Source organism: Phalacrocorax carbo, chromosome 4 (genome assembly GCF_963921805.1).
Source record: "Phalacrocorax carbo chromosome 4, bPhaCar2.1, whole genome shotgun sequence".
In the NCBI taxonomy this organism is placed as follows: Eukaryota; Metazoa; Chordata; class Aves; order Suliformes; family Phalacrocoracidae; genus Phalacrocorax; species Phalacrocorax carbo.
The window spans coordinates 41,484,847-41,501,088 of NC_087516.1; the positions used below are offsets into that span (position 1 = coordinate 41,484,847).

At 40.8% G+C, this 16,242-nt stretch overlaps 1 protein-coding gene across 1 annotated transcript in view; it reads right to left on the reverse strand.

Moving 5' to 3' along the window:
- Positions 1 to 2,715: 2,715 nt before the first annotated feature.
- Positions 2,716 to 16,242, reverse strand: part of GALNTL6 (polypeptide N-acetylgalactosaminyltransferase like 6) — a 497,632-nt gene continuing 484,105 nt past the window's right edge. The window contains exon 12 of the mRNA XM_064449716.1: positions 2,716 to 13,891. Within this exon, the coding sequence (XP_064305786.1) occupies positions 13,724 to 13,891 (168 nt within the window). The 3' untranslated portion in view covers positions 2,716 to 13,723. The remainder of the gene's footprint in view (positions 13,892 to 16,242) is intronic.

Here is a 16,242-nt window from a genome sequence, read left to right on the forward strand (position 1 = left end):
GCAGTAGCTACTGAGCCAACCTCTTTGGCAAAGGGTTGTGAGTTACTAGCTTGCAGGTACTACCACTGGGGTTAGTCTCCTGGCTGTGCTTTCTCAGCTCTTCCCACTTGTTTGCCTGGCTGTTGGGAGATACTTCCCTTCTAGCTATCATCAGTTTTATTTTCCCCTGCCAGAATGAAAGTTTACCCTGGCATTTCCTTAAATTAGAAGCTTATTAGTTCTAAGTAACAAGACACATTTAACTAGGACAGTGGTGAAGGTCACTTAACAATCACTTAAAAGCAGGGGGAAAAAATTTAAAAGCCAAAAAAGAGTCTAACTAGAGAAGTCCAAACACAAACACCCCACCAAACACACTCTTCTGCTTCCTCTTCCCAAAGCCTCCAGCTGAAGAGGTCACTACAATCCCCCTTCAAAGCTGAGGAGCAGACCCTGCTGCTGACTGGGAGTGTCCAGATGTGTCTCCTTCCCACCTGGCTGGGGCAGCTTGTCGACCAGAGCTCATAGCATTACCAGGTGTGCAGACAGGCAACATATCTCCAAGTGGCACAAGGAATTACTGGTCAGAGAAGCAGGGATGTAAGTTCTACCACTGAGCTAATAGGCAGCTACTGCCCGAGCTGGTGGTGCCACAGGCTTTTCACAGCAGAAACTCAGGCTGTGGGCAGCTGTGCTGTGCAAGCGCTTCTGAATGTCTGCTGCTAATGTGGAGCTATAGGTGAAGGTTGAGATCTTGTAGCTGCTGTCGGCTTCCTCTGTTGGAAGAGTCTCCCTCCTGCGCGAGGAGCTGCCCAGCCGAGATGATCACAAACTGCTCTCACCCTTCCCCATCCATGGGCATTGCAGAGGAGGGAGACAGACAAGGAGGTAGGCCTAGGCCTCTGCTTCCAGACTAGCAGGAATATGTATGACAACAGTCTCAGCCTTTATGGAAAAGAAAGGTCAAAGGAGAAATCCAGCCTCCTGTGTCACTCTTCCCATGCTGAAATGCTGCATTCTGAGTTAACAAATGTGCATCAGAAACTGCTGTGTAACTCCTGTCCGTTGCTTGTCCCTGCAACCAGGGGCAAGGCACTCATTTCAGAAGGAGGTATAATCCATTCTTTTCTCCCCACTTCAGGACTTACTACACTCCTGATGTGTCTTTACCTGCAAAAGCTCTTTAAAGCTTTGAAGGTTTGCACCTGATGTTATCAAAGTAATTAGGTAATTGATACACAATTCATATAAGGCACTCTGGTTTCTTTATACATGGTGCTTTCCCCAGGCTGTGAACTTTAAGTGAGGCAAATGGGAGAACCTCTGTTGTTTTACTGTGTTTAACTTTAGGCTAAGTTAAAATTGATGTCTAATTGTTTTTGATGTATTTAAAGTACTTTATTGTTCTTTTAATAATAATTTTTCTTTGTTCATAGTTGTTCCCTTGCCAAAGGTAGTGCCTGTAACATTAATGACTCCAGCCTCATTAGGGATTTGATAAGAGTTTTTGTTCATCAAATTCCCCCTCAGTTGTATTTTGTTTTGTTGATGTAATCACCATTTCAGTTTCTCATCATTCTGGAACAATATTTACCAAAGTTTTCTCAGTGGAACTGCCTTTAAGGAATGAGTTCTAAACAGTTTACATGGAAAGTTTAGATGGAAAATAACAGGGTGGGTTTGGTGGTGGTTTTATTTTTTTGTTTTTTTTTTTGGTGGCTGGGGATGCCTTCAGTTTCCATTTGACTGCAGCACACTTTTAAGTTCTCTAGGCAAGTAATAGTCATGTATTTTCAGTGCATGCTTACAGTTTTCTTATTTTTCTACTTTTGACATTCAGAGGGCTTCAGAAGCAATGTTCAGTTTAATTGTTCCCTCAGAAAGCTGCCTGAATAAATAAAAATTAGACTATGTCCAGTTAAATCCTACCACAACTCTGTCATATGCTGTGGACGTCAGGGATGAATTTAACCGACCAATTTAGATTGGAAAGTTTTATGGTAGAGGTACAGCACTGAAGAACTGAAGTGTATGGGTATGCATAGAATTCAGTTATAGGGCTTAAAGTAGAGATGCAAATAAAAAAAGAAAAATCATTCCTTTAAAGATAAATAAAATAATAGGTAATAAGCAACTCTTCCTTCCCAAGTCTCTAAAGATTATTGATTGACTCTTGCTCTTTCCCTACATGACTCCTAAACATCTGCAGTGTGGTTACCCACTTTCAGTAAGCTAATCTTCCTTAGGAAGGTGATGTCTTTTATATCTTATCAGCTGTAGATAGAAGAAGAACCAGTGGTGCTGGGAATTTCTAGTGTGGATTTTTTTTTTTTTTTGTGTGTGTGTGTATGGAAGGGGGACAAATAAATCTCTACTTACATGACTTTTTACTAAAATTGAGTCCTCACTGACTACTTCTATGCTTCCGTACTTGTCACTTGAGGACTATTATGTGTGTGCAACTGTTTTGTACACACTTCTGTATTTGCCTCTTATTTAAGTGGCCATTTGAGATATAAGTTCTGATACTGCCAGAGCAAACAGTGCTCTTCATTGCAGAAGCGAACTTTGGTTTCTCTTTCTGTTGATACTACACAGCCAGTGTAGTATCTGCTGTCCTATGGTCCTGGGCAGCCCTGCAGCTCGTTGGGCTTGTCTGGTCCTTCACCCACTCAACATAGAAGTTTATTTTAGCAGCAGTAGATGTACAACAAATTGAAACATTAATGCTGTAGCTTCTGAGAGGTATTTATTCATTCAGATAATGGTAATTTTTTTTTAAACTGGACTTGAGCAATCTTTTACTTTGTATTCCGTCACATAATACATTCAATATAAAATAGGACAGGTGTACAATTTTATTCCATAGTTCAGCTTCTTAATTACAGTCTAGAAATTTACAGGCATGTGCTCTCTGCAAATCCTTTAAGCATATCTTGAAAACATTATTTTAATGCATCAGTAAGTTGGTCAAAATTTCTACAGCTGTTGTTTAATAACATCTAAGCCAACTATCTCAGACTAGTCAGCACAGAAGTGTATGTTTTCCTTTTACTTATTATAATGTATATATTAGTAATTGTAGTTTATTGTATAATACTTGAAATGCACACACCTGAAAATATTTTCCCCATTTTTTTTCAGAGAGCTATATTTCCTAAATTACAATAACCAAAGAATTTCACCTTGATTCCCAGAAAATTAGACAACTCCATCTCACTTGTTGACTGAGCTCTACTAGCCACCTATCAGCCAAGCTCATCACTGGCTGCCTTGCCTACTAGCGCACTGGATAGGGATTACACAAAGTTGTCTCCAGCTCTTCTCGGCCCTTTAAAAATAGTTCATAATAGTTGAATTACCAGGGAATGTTTTATCCTGAATGTTGTTTAACAGCGAGTGAAGGCTGTAACTCCAGACTCTCAGAAAAGTGAGAGAAATGGATATTTTGCAGGATACCTGCAGGAAAGGGTGTTTATTTGCAGAGATGCCTGGAAAACACTCTGACCATCAGAAAGGCTAGTTGATAAACAGAAGCATCTCAGAGGCTCAGAAGGGACTATAATTTCTATTTTGCCACCTAATGCTTAGTAAACCCTGTGTGTATTTACGTGGACTGGAGTGCTGTGAAGCAATAAGACATGTACAATGGACCAGATCATCTGAAGAGCTGGTCAATACCAAGCTACATCAGCCAACAAAGCTTGAGGTGGAAAACTGCAGGTCAGGCCAAAGTCAGAAGGAATGTGTCCCTTGCAGGGACAGCAACTGTGGAGAAAGACTCCCAACCCCAAAGATCAGGCTTATAGAGCCACGGTGCAGACTTGTTTGGAAAACTGGCAGCAGAACCCTGCTGAAGCATCATTATCCTTCCAGGTGTAGATTACCATGATATATTTTGATATAGAGCAGTAGCTGCAATTTGGAGGCTGATATGACAGGAATAAAGGAAAACAAACTTTAGGGGAGCTTATCTTTTTTCTATATGAAATCCCTCTTCCTTGGCTAACAATCCTTTTAATAGTGCATTTGTACAGACTTCACACTGGTACTCTGATTTCCTAGGGACTTGTTTAGTGAAGGGACAGGATACATCCTCTATCCATGTGTTCTGATTACAAATAAATGACTCTGGGGGTATATAAAAACAAATGGGAAATAAATGAAAGGGTTCGCTTCTAATAGGAAAGAAAAGGTAATGTTTTACTGCCATATCTCCAAATGCAGCTTTGATAATGAGAATCATGGGGATATCTTTTTATAGATACTAACTTTGCTGACATACTGGGGGATAAACTGGAGGCCCGTACAGCTGAAAGCAAAAGCTGCTGCATGTTGGACAATCTCTCTCTTTTTGGGGTTTTGTAAAAAAAGCCCCTCTGCAGCTCGACAAGAGGTTAACCTGTATCATCAGCGTCATCAGTAGTCATCGGAGGTTACACATCCACTTCAGAATGGAAATAATGCCTTCAGTTAAAGTTGTTATAACCCCTTGGTTGCTTATACTAACAACATTTAAATATAACTCTAACTCAGTTTCTTATATCTACATTAGCTCAATAAGGATAGTCACAAGTTAAAACCTGTTTGCCAAGGTTAAGTTCAGCTGCTTCTAAACATCTGTAAGCAGCATATCCACCGAATAAGAAGCTTCTGTTCTTACATAGTCCCCTCTCTGGGTAGAATTGATTTTTGAAGATGGGTGTGAAAGTAGATCACCAATGCAATTTTCTCCCCCAAAGATGTTTGTCTGTCTGTGCTAGGAGCTATAAGTCCTCTATGGACAAAATCTGTAGCAAGACTGACCCATAAGGACAGAACTTCTCCCTTCTCCTCAGGTGCCTTTCTCCTCCCCACCCCTCTGCTAGCACAAGCTGCAGCAAGTGAAGTACCCGAGGCAGAAGGGCTTGTGGCTCTGCCAAGTCAAGATCAAAGCAGCTTTAGTCACTCTTATCTTAAGGGATCTGCAAAAGCAGAAAAAAACCTCTTAGCAAAAACCAGAAAGGAGGGAAGAAAGAGGGCAGCATTCTGGCAGAATCCTGCATATGGGGAGCCAGCAGAAGGAAAGAAACACTGAAAAGGAAAAAGAATGAAGAAAATAACTGAACTGGATAGAAAGAGGTGAATGCTGCAATAAGTCTATAAAGGCAGAGCCATGCTGTTCTTTTTTTAAGAGCTGTATGTGATGTCTGAAGAGAAACACGTGTTGTCTTGATCCACATAGGGAGTAGGCAGAGATATTTTGTACTGATCTGGGTTGAGACTTCCCAGAAAATCTAGCTACACACTTTTCCTCTTTCACAAAAGCCTAAGATGCAGAGAACTATTAATCTGCGGTAAAATGGTGACCGTAAGATTCTGCTTCTACACACTATCAACAAAATATCCTCAGGAACACACATACATACCTTTGGTGGAAAACTCAGCACTGGCTTGGTGTCCAGCAAAGCTTTGCTCTAGTTGCACTCAGTATTTCATGATCAATACATTTCAGATTATGCAGTTCTCTTTATTCTAAATTTAAGTCCTTTGCAGGAGGAGGTGGAACTGATTGCATCTCAATTCCTGAGTATTTGTGATGGAAATAAACATGCAAACCCTGGTTTGAAGAGGTATCCAAAATTATCAATGGCTGACTTTTTTAGGTCATGCTGCCTTCATATCCAGAAATAAACCCAACTCCTACGTCTTCCCTTTTACCACCTACTTCCTCCTTCCTTTCTCAATTAAACTGCCAACTCCTAAGCTCACCATTTGACCTTTCACCTCTGAGCAAGCTCATGATTCCTGATCTTCTTAAACTAGGATCATTACCATCAATCACTCCTTTAGGCAAATGAAACCTTTTTTCACAGAGGGATTCGAGAGGCCTACAGATCTTTCACGCTGCTAATATTTAGTTCTGGTGCCAGTTGGGGTTTTTGACAAAACTGTGCCTAGTAGTGGTGTTTTGTGACAATTAGATGCTCCAAGCTGATCAACAGAAATTTGCTTGGGCTGTGATTCCTTCCAGCTTGAGTCATTTAGTGGGAGAGGTGAAGGATTCATTTAAGTAAATCAACTAAACCTTTGACAAAGTGTAAGGGATAGTGCCAAGGTTAATAAAGGCTAAGGTTAACGAGGACCAAGTTTTCCTTTCCTATGTCTTAATGTCTTTTAGATAGTACCACTTACCAGACTTGCCTCATTGCATCTCCCCTCACATCCCTTACACTGCCCGTGATATCTGCCTCAAAACCCTATTCATCTGCTTTTCTGAAATGGATCATTGTGACTTTTTCTACATCTTCTGCTGGGTACGAGCTTTCCTGCTGAATGGCATTGCAAGGCTCCTTCTGCTTCATATATTCTGTGAAGCTGGGCATCTACCACAGTGGCCACACAAAAGAAGCAAACTTCTCTTTGTGTGTAATTGACCTGCTTGACAGTACTGTGGACATGACACCTTTAGGTAACCACAAATTCTGTTTTAACCCATGTCTTTGTTCCCCTGTTGTCGGCATTGTTTACATAAGGGCCATTGAACCACCTATTGCACTACCAGGTCCCATAAAAGAGACAAAAATACTAAGATAATGTGAATCTTATAAATAACTGAGACTCTTAAGGCATACCAGACTGGAATGTTTGAATGCAATTTTTTTCAGGAATTGTTCGTAGAAAGTGATTTTTTTATTTCCTCCGGCACCATGCTGTCCATCTACTGTGCCAAATGATAGCACATCATTTTCAGAAGTCCTGCCTCGGGAGTAGTACCACTGATACTAATGATATATTGAAAGAATAGAAAGCCACCACACAGAGCAAATATATTTTCTGAATGCTGCTGAAGCTTTGGAAACATGATGCATTTTTCTGATCATCTCTAGATAAACTTTTTCATTGCTTGCTTGTTTTTACATAGGTTTCTTAGATAGTTTTTAAAGGGTCTTTTTCCCTCTGATTGGATTTTCTTCAGTCCAGTGCATTCCGAATTATAACAACAGAAGATAACATATGTAGGGACCTGGAGTTATTTAGCCTGGAGAAGAGGAGGCTGAGGGGGAACCTTATCACTCTCTACAACTACCTGAAAGGCGGTTGTAGTGAGGTGGGTGTTGGTCTTTCTCCCAAGTTACTAGAGATAGAACGAGAGGAAATGGCGTCAAGCTGCGTCAGGGGAGGTTTAGATTGGATATTAGGAAAAATTTCTTCACTGAAAGAGTGGTCAGGCATTGGAACAGGCTGCTCAGAGAGGTGGTGGAGTCACCAACCCTGGAGGTATTTAAAAGATGTGTAGATGTGGCACTTCAGGGCATGGTTTAGGAGGCATGGTGGTGTTGGACTGACAGTTGGACTTGATGGTCCTAGAGGTCTTTTCCAATCTTAATGATTCTATGGTTCTAAGGACAGGGAGGTGATTCAAGACAGCCAGCATGGCTTCACCACAGGCAAGTCCTGCCTGACCAACTTAATGGTCTTCTGTGATGGAGTGAGTACATCAGTGGACAAGGGAAGAGCTACGGGTGCCATCTATCTGGGCTTCTGTAAGGCCTTTGACGCGGTCCACCACAACATCTGTCTCTCTAAATTGGAGGGATATGGATTTGATGGATGGACTGTTTGTTGGATGAGGAATTGGTTGGATGGTCGCATGCAGAGGGTAGTGGTCAACGGCTCAATGTGTTGATTGGTGACAAGTGGTGTCCTCCAGGGGGTCTGTATTGGGACCGGTACTTTTAATATCTTTATCAGTGACCTAGACAGTGGGATCAAGTGCAGCACCCTCAGCAAGTTTGCCCGCACCACCAAGCTGAGCGGTGCAGTTGACGTGCCTGAAGGATGGGATGCCATCCAGAGGGACCAGGACAAGCTTGAAAAGTGGGCCCACGTGAACCTCACGAGGTTCAACAAGGCCAAGTGCAGGGTCATGCACCTGGGTTGGGGCAACCCCTGGAATCAATACAGGCTGGGGGACGAAGGGATTGAGAGCAGCTCTGTGGAGAAGGACTTGGGGGTACTGGGGGATGAAAACCTGGACGTGAGCTGACAATGTGCACTTGCAGCCCAGCAGGCCAACCGTATCCAGGGCTGCATCAAAAGAAGCGTGGCCAGCAGGTCAAGGGAGGTGATTCTGCCCCTCCACTGCACTCTGGTGAGACCCCACCTGGAGTACTGCATCCATCTCTGGAGCCCTCAGCACAGGAAAGACATGGACCTGTTGGAGACCGTCTGGAGGAGGGCCACAAAAGTGATTAGAGTGATGGAACACCTCTCCTATGAAGAAGGGCTGAGAGGGTTGGGGTTATTCATCCTGGAGAAGAGAAGGCTGCGGGGAGACCTTATTGCAGCCTTTCAGTACTACTTAAAGGGGGCTTACAAGAAAGACGGGGACAAAGTTTTTAGCAGGGCCTGTTGTGATAGGACAAGGAGTAATGGTTTTAAACTACAGGAGGGTGATTTAGACTGGATAGAGGGCAGAAATTTTTTACAATGCGGGTGGTGAAACGCTGGAACAGGTTGCCCAGAGAGGTGGTCAATGTCCCATCCCTGGAAACATTCAAGGTCAGGTTGTCCAGGCCTCTGAGCAACCTGTGTGTTGGGTGGGTGGTGGTGTTGGACTAGATAACCTTCAAATATCCCTTCCAACTCAAACCATTCTATGATTCTATGAAATATGAGTTTACAGGATATCTCAGGGCAGATTTTTTGTATTACACATTGTTAAAAAAAACCTTTGGCAGCAACTAACTATAAAGATTCACTAAAATTTGATTTTAAGAGTAAAATTCTTAAATAGAAAGCACTATACACTAACAATTTACTAAACTATATTAGGTAATAATCTAAAATTTTTCAGTAAATTGATACTATTTTAGGACAAGAAGTTTAGCAAAATCTCTTGATACACTAGACACAATAGCCAAGTATTTTCCCTTGGGTTTTTTGTTACCTTTTGGCTTATACGTGCTAATTTTTAAAAGGTCTTTCAAAACTTTATTTCAAACAGGGCAAGATTCACAAAATGTTATATAAAAGCACTCTTGGACCCTTGTGCTCTTTCTAAGAGGATATATTGAACAGATTTGGAAGGGGCTTAAACAAATGAATTAATGAACTTTATAATACTAATACCAGCTATAATAAAAGCCACTTCTGATTAGCTTTTTTGTTTTCAGGCCTTTTGAAATGTTTTCCCTACTAACCTTGATGGATTAAAACCAAAAGTTAATCTATTATATATTTTTTTTAATGTACATCATGTGTTCTCTTGAAATATACTCGTCTAACAGCATTAAAGATTGATGCTCTTTAAACACAAAATGAATTCACCCTGGTGGCAGCCACATTGAAAGCCTCCCAATACTACCTTCCTAAAATGCTCCATCCCCACTCTGTCTGGGTAGGTTAAAGGGTCCCACTCAGTCCCTTGCAGAAGTTACCAGTAAAAATTCAAATGAATTCTGATTATGAATACTTTTTTTTTTTTTTAAACAAAGGTGACTCCACTCTTACAGAGGCACAACCCATCAAATCAATTTGGTTAAGCTATTTATATACATTTCCTCTATGATCTTCTGTGGCATCCAATTTCACTGAGGTCTTGAAGACATTGATGCCTGGTAAATTGCCATTAATCAAAGGTTGTTAAGTGCTTGTCAGCTTCCTTTCAAGCTTAGTCTATCATGAGGAAGACCTAGTTCAGTAGCTACAGACCATTTATTCGTAAACCGGGAACACCCAGGAAGTATGCACTGTATCATTAAAATATCCATAATGTTGCAGAAACATTTGTTCTAAAGCAATCTCATTTTTCTGCCCAATGAAAAGTGAAGTCTTGTCATGCCTCTGCAACAAGCCTGCTCTCCAACATGTGAAATGCTTCATTTCCCAGTTCCTCCTCTCTCCTTGAAGCCTTCTCCCCCGAGGCCTCTGTTTAGTTTAGATTCTGGAATATATGCAGGGAAACACATGTGATTTTAGAGTTTTAGTTGCACTTGGTGTTTACTCTAGTTTTCCAGTTGTTCCTCCTTTAGTAGTAGTTTGATGGTCACAAAAAAGAGTCAAATAATCATAAATGGAAACAGTAGGTGCTGATGAACTCTTAAGATACAAAGATCTTCTTTTCAGGCATGTTGATTAAAGCCCTTTCAGCCATAAAGTAATTAATTGAAAAAACCTGAAGCAAGTCATCAGTTGGGGCAGATTAGTATAGCGCCACTGAAATAATGAGCCCACAGCAGTTAATGCTACCTGTGCCCTAGGTTCAAAATATATACAGAACTATCTGGTATTTAAAAAAAAAAATCTGTGAAGAAACTTCATAATCTTTTAAAGAAATGCATATTAAAGCTAAATGGTCCTGGTAAAATATGAGTGGATGATAGATCTGTCCACCTATCACGTGGGTTCAGATGTTTGTTGGGTGGAAAAGATATGGTTGTAGGAAAACTTAAAGAAATTCTGAATGTTAAATTAGTCATGGAATACTGCCATCAGTGGAAAGCTTTGGAGAACACCCAAGACACAATTTAATTTAGAGGTAGGGATGATCATTTATTATTAATAATACCTTCTGTTGAAGAAGTCCTGTGCTTTGCAAGTCATAACCATTTTGCAAATCCATCATCCCAAATGTTACAGGGAGCAGCTCTGAAGCACTCTGTCCCTAGGGCCACCTTATACCCATAGTAGGAGGATTACAGTTGTCTGTGGTGAGGCTTCATGCCAGCTTTTTTTTTGTCTCAGTTTTTAAAAAAGAGAAATTTGCTTAAGCTGAAAACAGTGAGATAACTCTCCTCACCATTAGTCTAATGTGTCCTACCATTTTTTTTCTGTGCAGTTCTGGTTATACTAAATATTTGAAAGATCAGCATATGAAGTGAAAACAAACCTCTCCCCTCCATCTACATCTTTCCACTGGACACATATACATATGTATATATATACACACATGTGTGTGTGCACACACGTGTTTCTATGCTGCACTGTGGCAAGTTCTTATTAAAATTTCCTCAAGATATGCACTTTCATTTAACCTTTATATTTCCAGATTGATCAACAGTTGCTCACCGTTGACCCACCACAAACTCTTTTTCATATATTTTGCTTATAAAACCTGAAAGCATTACGTAGATCATATTTTTTCTCCACAGTATCTGAATATTAGTTATCTGGATTGTTTTCTGACAAGGACTGCTAGAGCTTACAATTAGTGTCCAGTTACGAGTAAGGGGAGGGTTTCCTTTGGCAGTGCAAGATGCTGTGCAATTTTACTCAACGAAGGATATAAAAGGCATAGAAGTTCTTTGCCCCAACAGCAGTCTGCTTCCCTTTAGACATTCCAAAATCAGATCACTGAGATGCAGTCAGACACTGAATGATATAACCATACCAATCTGTGCATAATATAAATTGCTTAGCTGGTTTAGCAATTCTCCTTTGCCTCTCTATTTTGGGCATACGGTGTTGCTTCCAGGACTTGGACAGTTTGGGGCCAGTTAGAATCAGCAGCTTGAGGGCTGCATTTACATTTTAGGCAGCCACTTTCTTCTTTTTCCAAACACTCTTTCCTCATGTTCAGGCTGCAAATAAATGGTGCTGCGAGCACTGCACCTGGGAAGGCTGACAGCCTGCAATGTCTAGTCTGGTTCTGTGTACTGATAGCTAAACAAATCTGAAGTATCCTCATACAGTAGCCTTACTGCTCCCAATCCTGAGTTCACCATATCTTCAAATTTATTTAAACAATACCTAAACAAGCTCACGTATTTTAAAATCATAAAATGAGAAGTCTAACTGCACCGACACAATTCTTTCAGATTATTTGAAAGATCTCTTCACTAACTTGCAGCAATTGCTCAATATATGGGTGCATTTCACCGTTTTCCAAGTGCACGCATCCTGGATACTACAGGATCTCATTCCCCTCCTAAAAAGTTCCTATGACCTACAATTTTGGGTCTTAATCTACAGCTACATGGTGCTGCCATAAAATCACACACAGTTATTGGTACTAGAACCATCCTCTGGATGCAATCAAAGCTCTTTGTGCATAAACACAGCTTAAGGAGCAATAAACAAAACAGTCACCCTGCTCCCTCAAAACAAGGTAGATTGCACATCAGTATTTTGGTTAGTCAGCCACCTCTCCAGCAATCAGAACAAGCAACTTAATTACGTACGATATTTTTGGAACCTGAAAGCACTTACAGCCACTTCTTAGAGGATGTGATCTATCTGCATTTATGGTGCTTTCATCTGTAAATTCACCTTTCAAGTAAAAGCAGGTCACATACTTTATATAAATTTATACTTGCTCCTACCTTGAAAAATCCCAAACCTATCAATTATGTTCCACACATCAGTATTAACTGATTTCTGCTGAGAAGAATCACAGCCCCCACCCAGCAAGTTTTAGAGGCCTCTCATGACAACAGCTTGATGGGTCTGAGGGACACCATGGGCCATAATGATCACCAGTGTGACAGAAGTGTGTCTTACCCTGAATTGCGCCTGTGCCTGAAGTACCAAAATATTGTAACATTTAACTTGTTCGCACCTCTTGTTTCCTCCGTCGTGAGATCTACAACACCATTCACTTGCTGACTCTGTAAAGTTCATGCCATTTCCATCATGGATTTCAAAAACTCTGAAACCACCCAACTAGTTTCATGTCAATTTTTCTCTCCACTCCTATCCATCAAGAGCACTGCAAGATCTCTGCAAGATCTTTTAAGCTGCGCTGCAGGGAGTCAACACGCTTTTAGGTGATGGCAGCGTACCAATGTTAATTTGACTAATTTAGTTCAGCATGCAGTATGCAATTGTTTCCTACCCTCCTGATGTTTTTTTTTTTTTCCCCAGCCTATTTTCAATTTAATTTCTACTTTGGTAAGGATTTTACCTTTAGAAAAGATAGCTAGTCCACAAGCCTTCCATTATGCTGCAGCTGCTGCTGTTATATTTGTCACTGAAAAAAAAAAATCTCACCTTGTGTGACAATGGGATTTGAATTGTAATTGCTAAATATATCATGTATAGAAATTTGATTGCTTTACTTTTTTTTTCCTGAAGGGGGGAAATGTGAGGGCAAAACCTTACAGTTTATTTCATGCTTCGCTACAGTGTAATTCTAGACCCTAAGATTTCTACCATTCCTATTTTGGTAATGAATGGAATGTAAAAGGGAGGTATTTAAAATTAATTGCAGCAGTTCTGAGGGTTAAACCTGCTTAACCCAACCTTTTATTAAGAGAATGTCAACAGAGCATATATCTTGTCTAGGGAGTGCTGGGACGTCATTATTCTTCTACCAGCATGTTTAGTTCTAAAACCTGGGATTTCTTCAGGTTCCTGTAGCTGTCATGCATACCGTATACCCATCCCAAATTACAGTGTCTGTTCTGAGCTACTCACTACAGCAGGATTTGACCTGAGAAACTCTAGAGTTTTGTTTTACTTTATTAACTTGGAGTACTTTTAAACAGCTTTTAAACAATTTTTTTTCCCTCGACCAGCAAGGGAATTTTCAGCCTGAAGTTCTCAGCAGCATCCGGTGAGGCTCTTGGCCAAGTTCTTCAGATACTGTACATCCACAAGGACAGCCTGCTGGCTCTTGCTGTGGCATTTTCTTAATCCTCAGAACAGATTTCCTGGATCTAGGAAATTTAATTCCTGACTCCTTTGACCCAGATGCTGGCGAAAACGTAGTCTGCAGTCTGTACGTAATTGGGTATGTTCATTTTTTTTTTTTTTCTTCTTTCTAGGAACTGGCCTTGCTGTTAAATTTTTCTAAAACAGTCACATTAATATGTTCAAAAATCCACTGTTGAGTTTCAGATAAAGGATCACATCTGTTCATGAAAATCTTCTTCTCGGCTGGGTTGCAATCTATGCAGCTGCTGCTTACCGGATGGAATAAAGTTTTGTCCTACAGGAATGAGAAAAAAATAGAATTAAGTAGCAAATGCCAAGTCATCGGAAGTATTCTCATTTTACAGAACATGGATTAATGCAGCCCAATCTGAAATGATTTTGTGGTCTCTGTGTGCTAACCTTGTGTAATAACCACAGCTATTATTAGGAAGCTGTAGAGAATGGAGTGGTTTTTTCCCTCGGGTTATTACCCTTCACGAAATTGGGGATTCAAGAAAAAATGAGGAGACGTCTTCTTGTCTTTGACTAAGAAACACATAATATAATAAAAAATAGAATGTATTTTAATAATTTTTGCATATCATGTGCTTCTCTGGATCCTAAATGTCTGAACCTGAAAAGTGGTGTGTTTTTTGTTTGGATTTATTTTTGAGAGTTTCTGCCGTGCTTCTGTGCAGGAGGATCTGTAACAATCTGTCTGGAAAACGGACACTCTTAAACTTGAGGAGGATGTTAAACAGAACTTATTAACTGAAGTGGTGTGATGGACAGACCGACCCAGGACTGATGATCTCAGTTCTCACCCCATGAAATGCAGACATTGCCTGTGGCCTCAATAAATTCAATCACTGAAACAGGCTCTCGTAGTAAGAAGGAAATCCTAACACTGTTTTAGCTCCCTGTGGAGGTTTTGTGAGGATAAGCTTGGATCAAGTTGCTTTAGAAAGGATATTTATGACGATTAGTTTTATAATTTTTACTTCACAAAACTGGACCGAATCGTAAAAATAACCTGTGAATCTTTGGTAAAGCAGAAACTACCCAGACGAGCCATCGGTATTTGCGGGTTGGGACGTTTCAATATACTTAGTTTTTGTCAGCAAGTGTTTGAGAGAGACAGATGTGGGAGTGATTAGATGGTTTGAAAATTTCCAGGGACTATGCATTTACTATATCTGTAGAAATAAATTTCAGGTTACTCTCCGTAAAAGGCATCCAGGCTTTTCCACTCCGTGCCAGACATGCCCTGTCAGTATTTTAATAGTAATCCAGGATATGCCTGCTTACCCAGTTTGTGAGAGAAAAAAAAAAGCGACTTGTCAAATTGCAACTGATTAAAAACTCACAGAAGCACTCTGGGTGCTGACCAGCTATTATACAGAAACCTCCCTTTAACTAAAACTAACCCACATTCAGAAAACAATTTGAAGACAAAAGTAAATACCAATAAGAAATAGTAGCTATTTAAAAATACCTTTGAAAAAGAAAGTTGTTTGTTTGTTTGTTTGTTTTAATTTAGGAAAGGTGAAATCGATTGATTCTGAGGGATGTGAAACACTGGTAAAGTACAATGTCCTTTTCCCCTTTTTTAATATTAATATATGCAACAAGGAGCAAAGTCAAAAGCATCTCGTGCTCTGACTGAGGGTGATGGTGCTACCTGGCTGCCTTTTCACAAGCACCAGTTTTCACCTCCAGCACCTGCTCTTCCCCCAAAGCAGTGGGTAAACACATGTACACGCAAGATTGTAATTCAGAGGGATGCTGTCAAAGCTGACGGGACTAAACCGAATGGGTAGAGGCCTTTCTGTCATGCGGTTTTGCTCTGCGAGGTGAGCAGGCAGGATACTTGATCTTGCAAGAAGGGGATCACTGTACTGTGTACAAAGGGCTGTCATGTCCTTGCCTGGGAGGTGGGCCTGCAAGAACTCCCAAGCACCCTACAGGGTGGTGCCTGCACCCATTTGCACCTTGCCAGCTCCTCCTGTCCTTCTGTGAGAGATGGATGGTGTGGCACTGCCTGAAACCAGGACACAGTGGCTGTGCCACAGCCACCCCACCTGCTGTGGGGCCTCGGAGGAAGGTGGCATCTGGTTTTCCTTGCGTCATAGCTGGGCATGAGGATCAGCCAGGCTATTAGGAAGCCAAAGCTGGAATACTAGAAGCTTTAATAGGATAGCTGGTACAAGAAGAAAGGAAACTGCTTCAGTACAAAAAGCATGCTATGAAAAACACTCAAGCCTTTCTAAAGGGAGCTGGCAGTCTTTCTTCTCACAGAAATATCCAGGGGATGCAATTTCTGAGTGAAGCATTGTTGGTGCTTTCTTTTAGAAAGTCTGGTTATTGGGAAAGAAGAGTGTCTTTTAAGAACAGGGACACAGTTACCACTGTGGAAAAACTTCTGGCTGACTTAGCCATATATAAAGGCCTATTAATTTATCTTCCCAAGCTTACACTGACCTAAGGTCAAAGCCTGCTGCTCCTACAGATTTCAATGGAAACAGGCTCAGGACTTTAAGGGGTAACTGTTGTGTGGATCCCCGAGAAGAACTTTCCAAGAGAAATACATAAATTCCTCTTTACACCAATATTAAAAAGTCACAAGAGCTCTTGTGGAGACTTCTA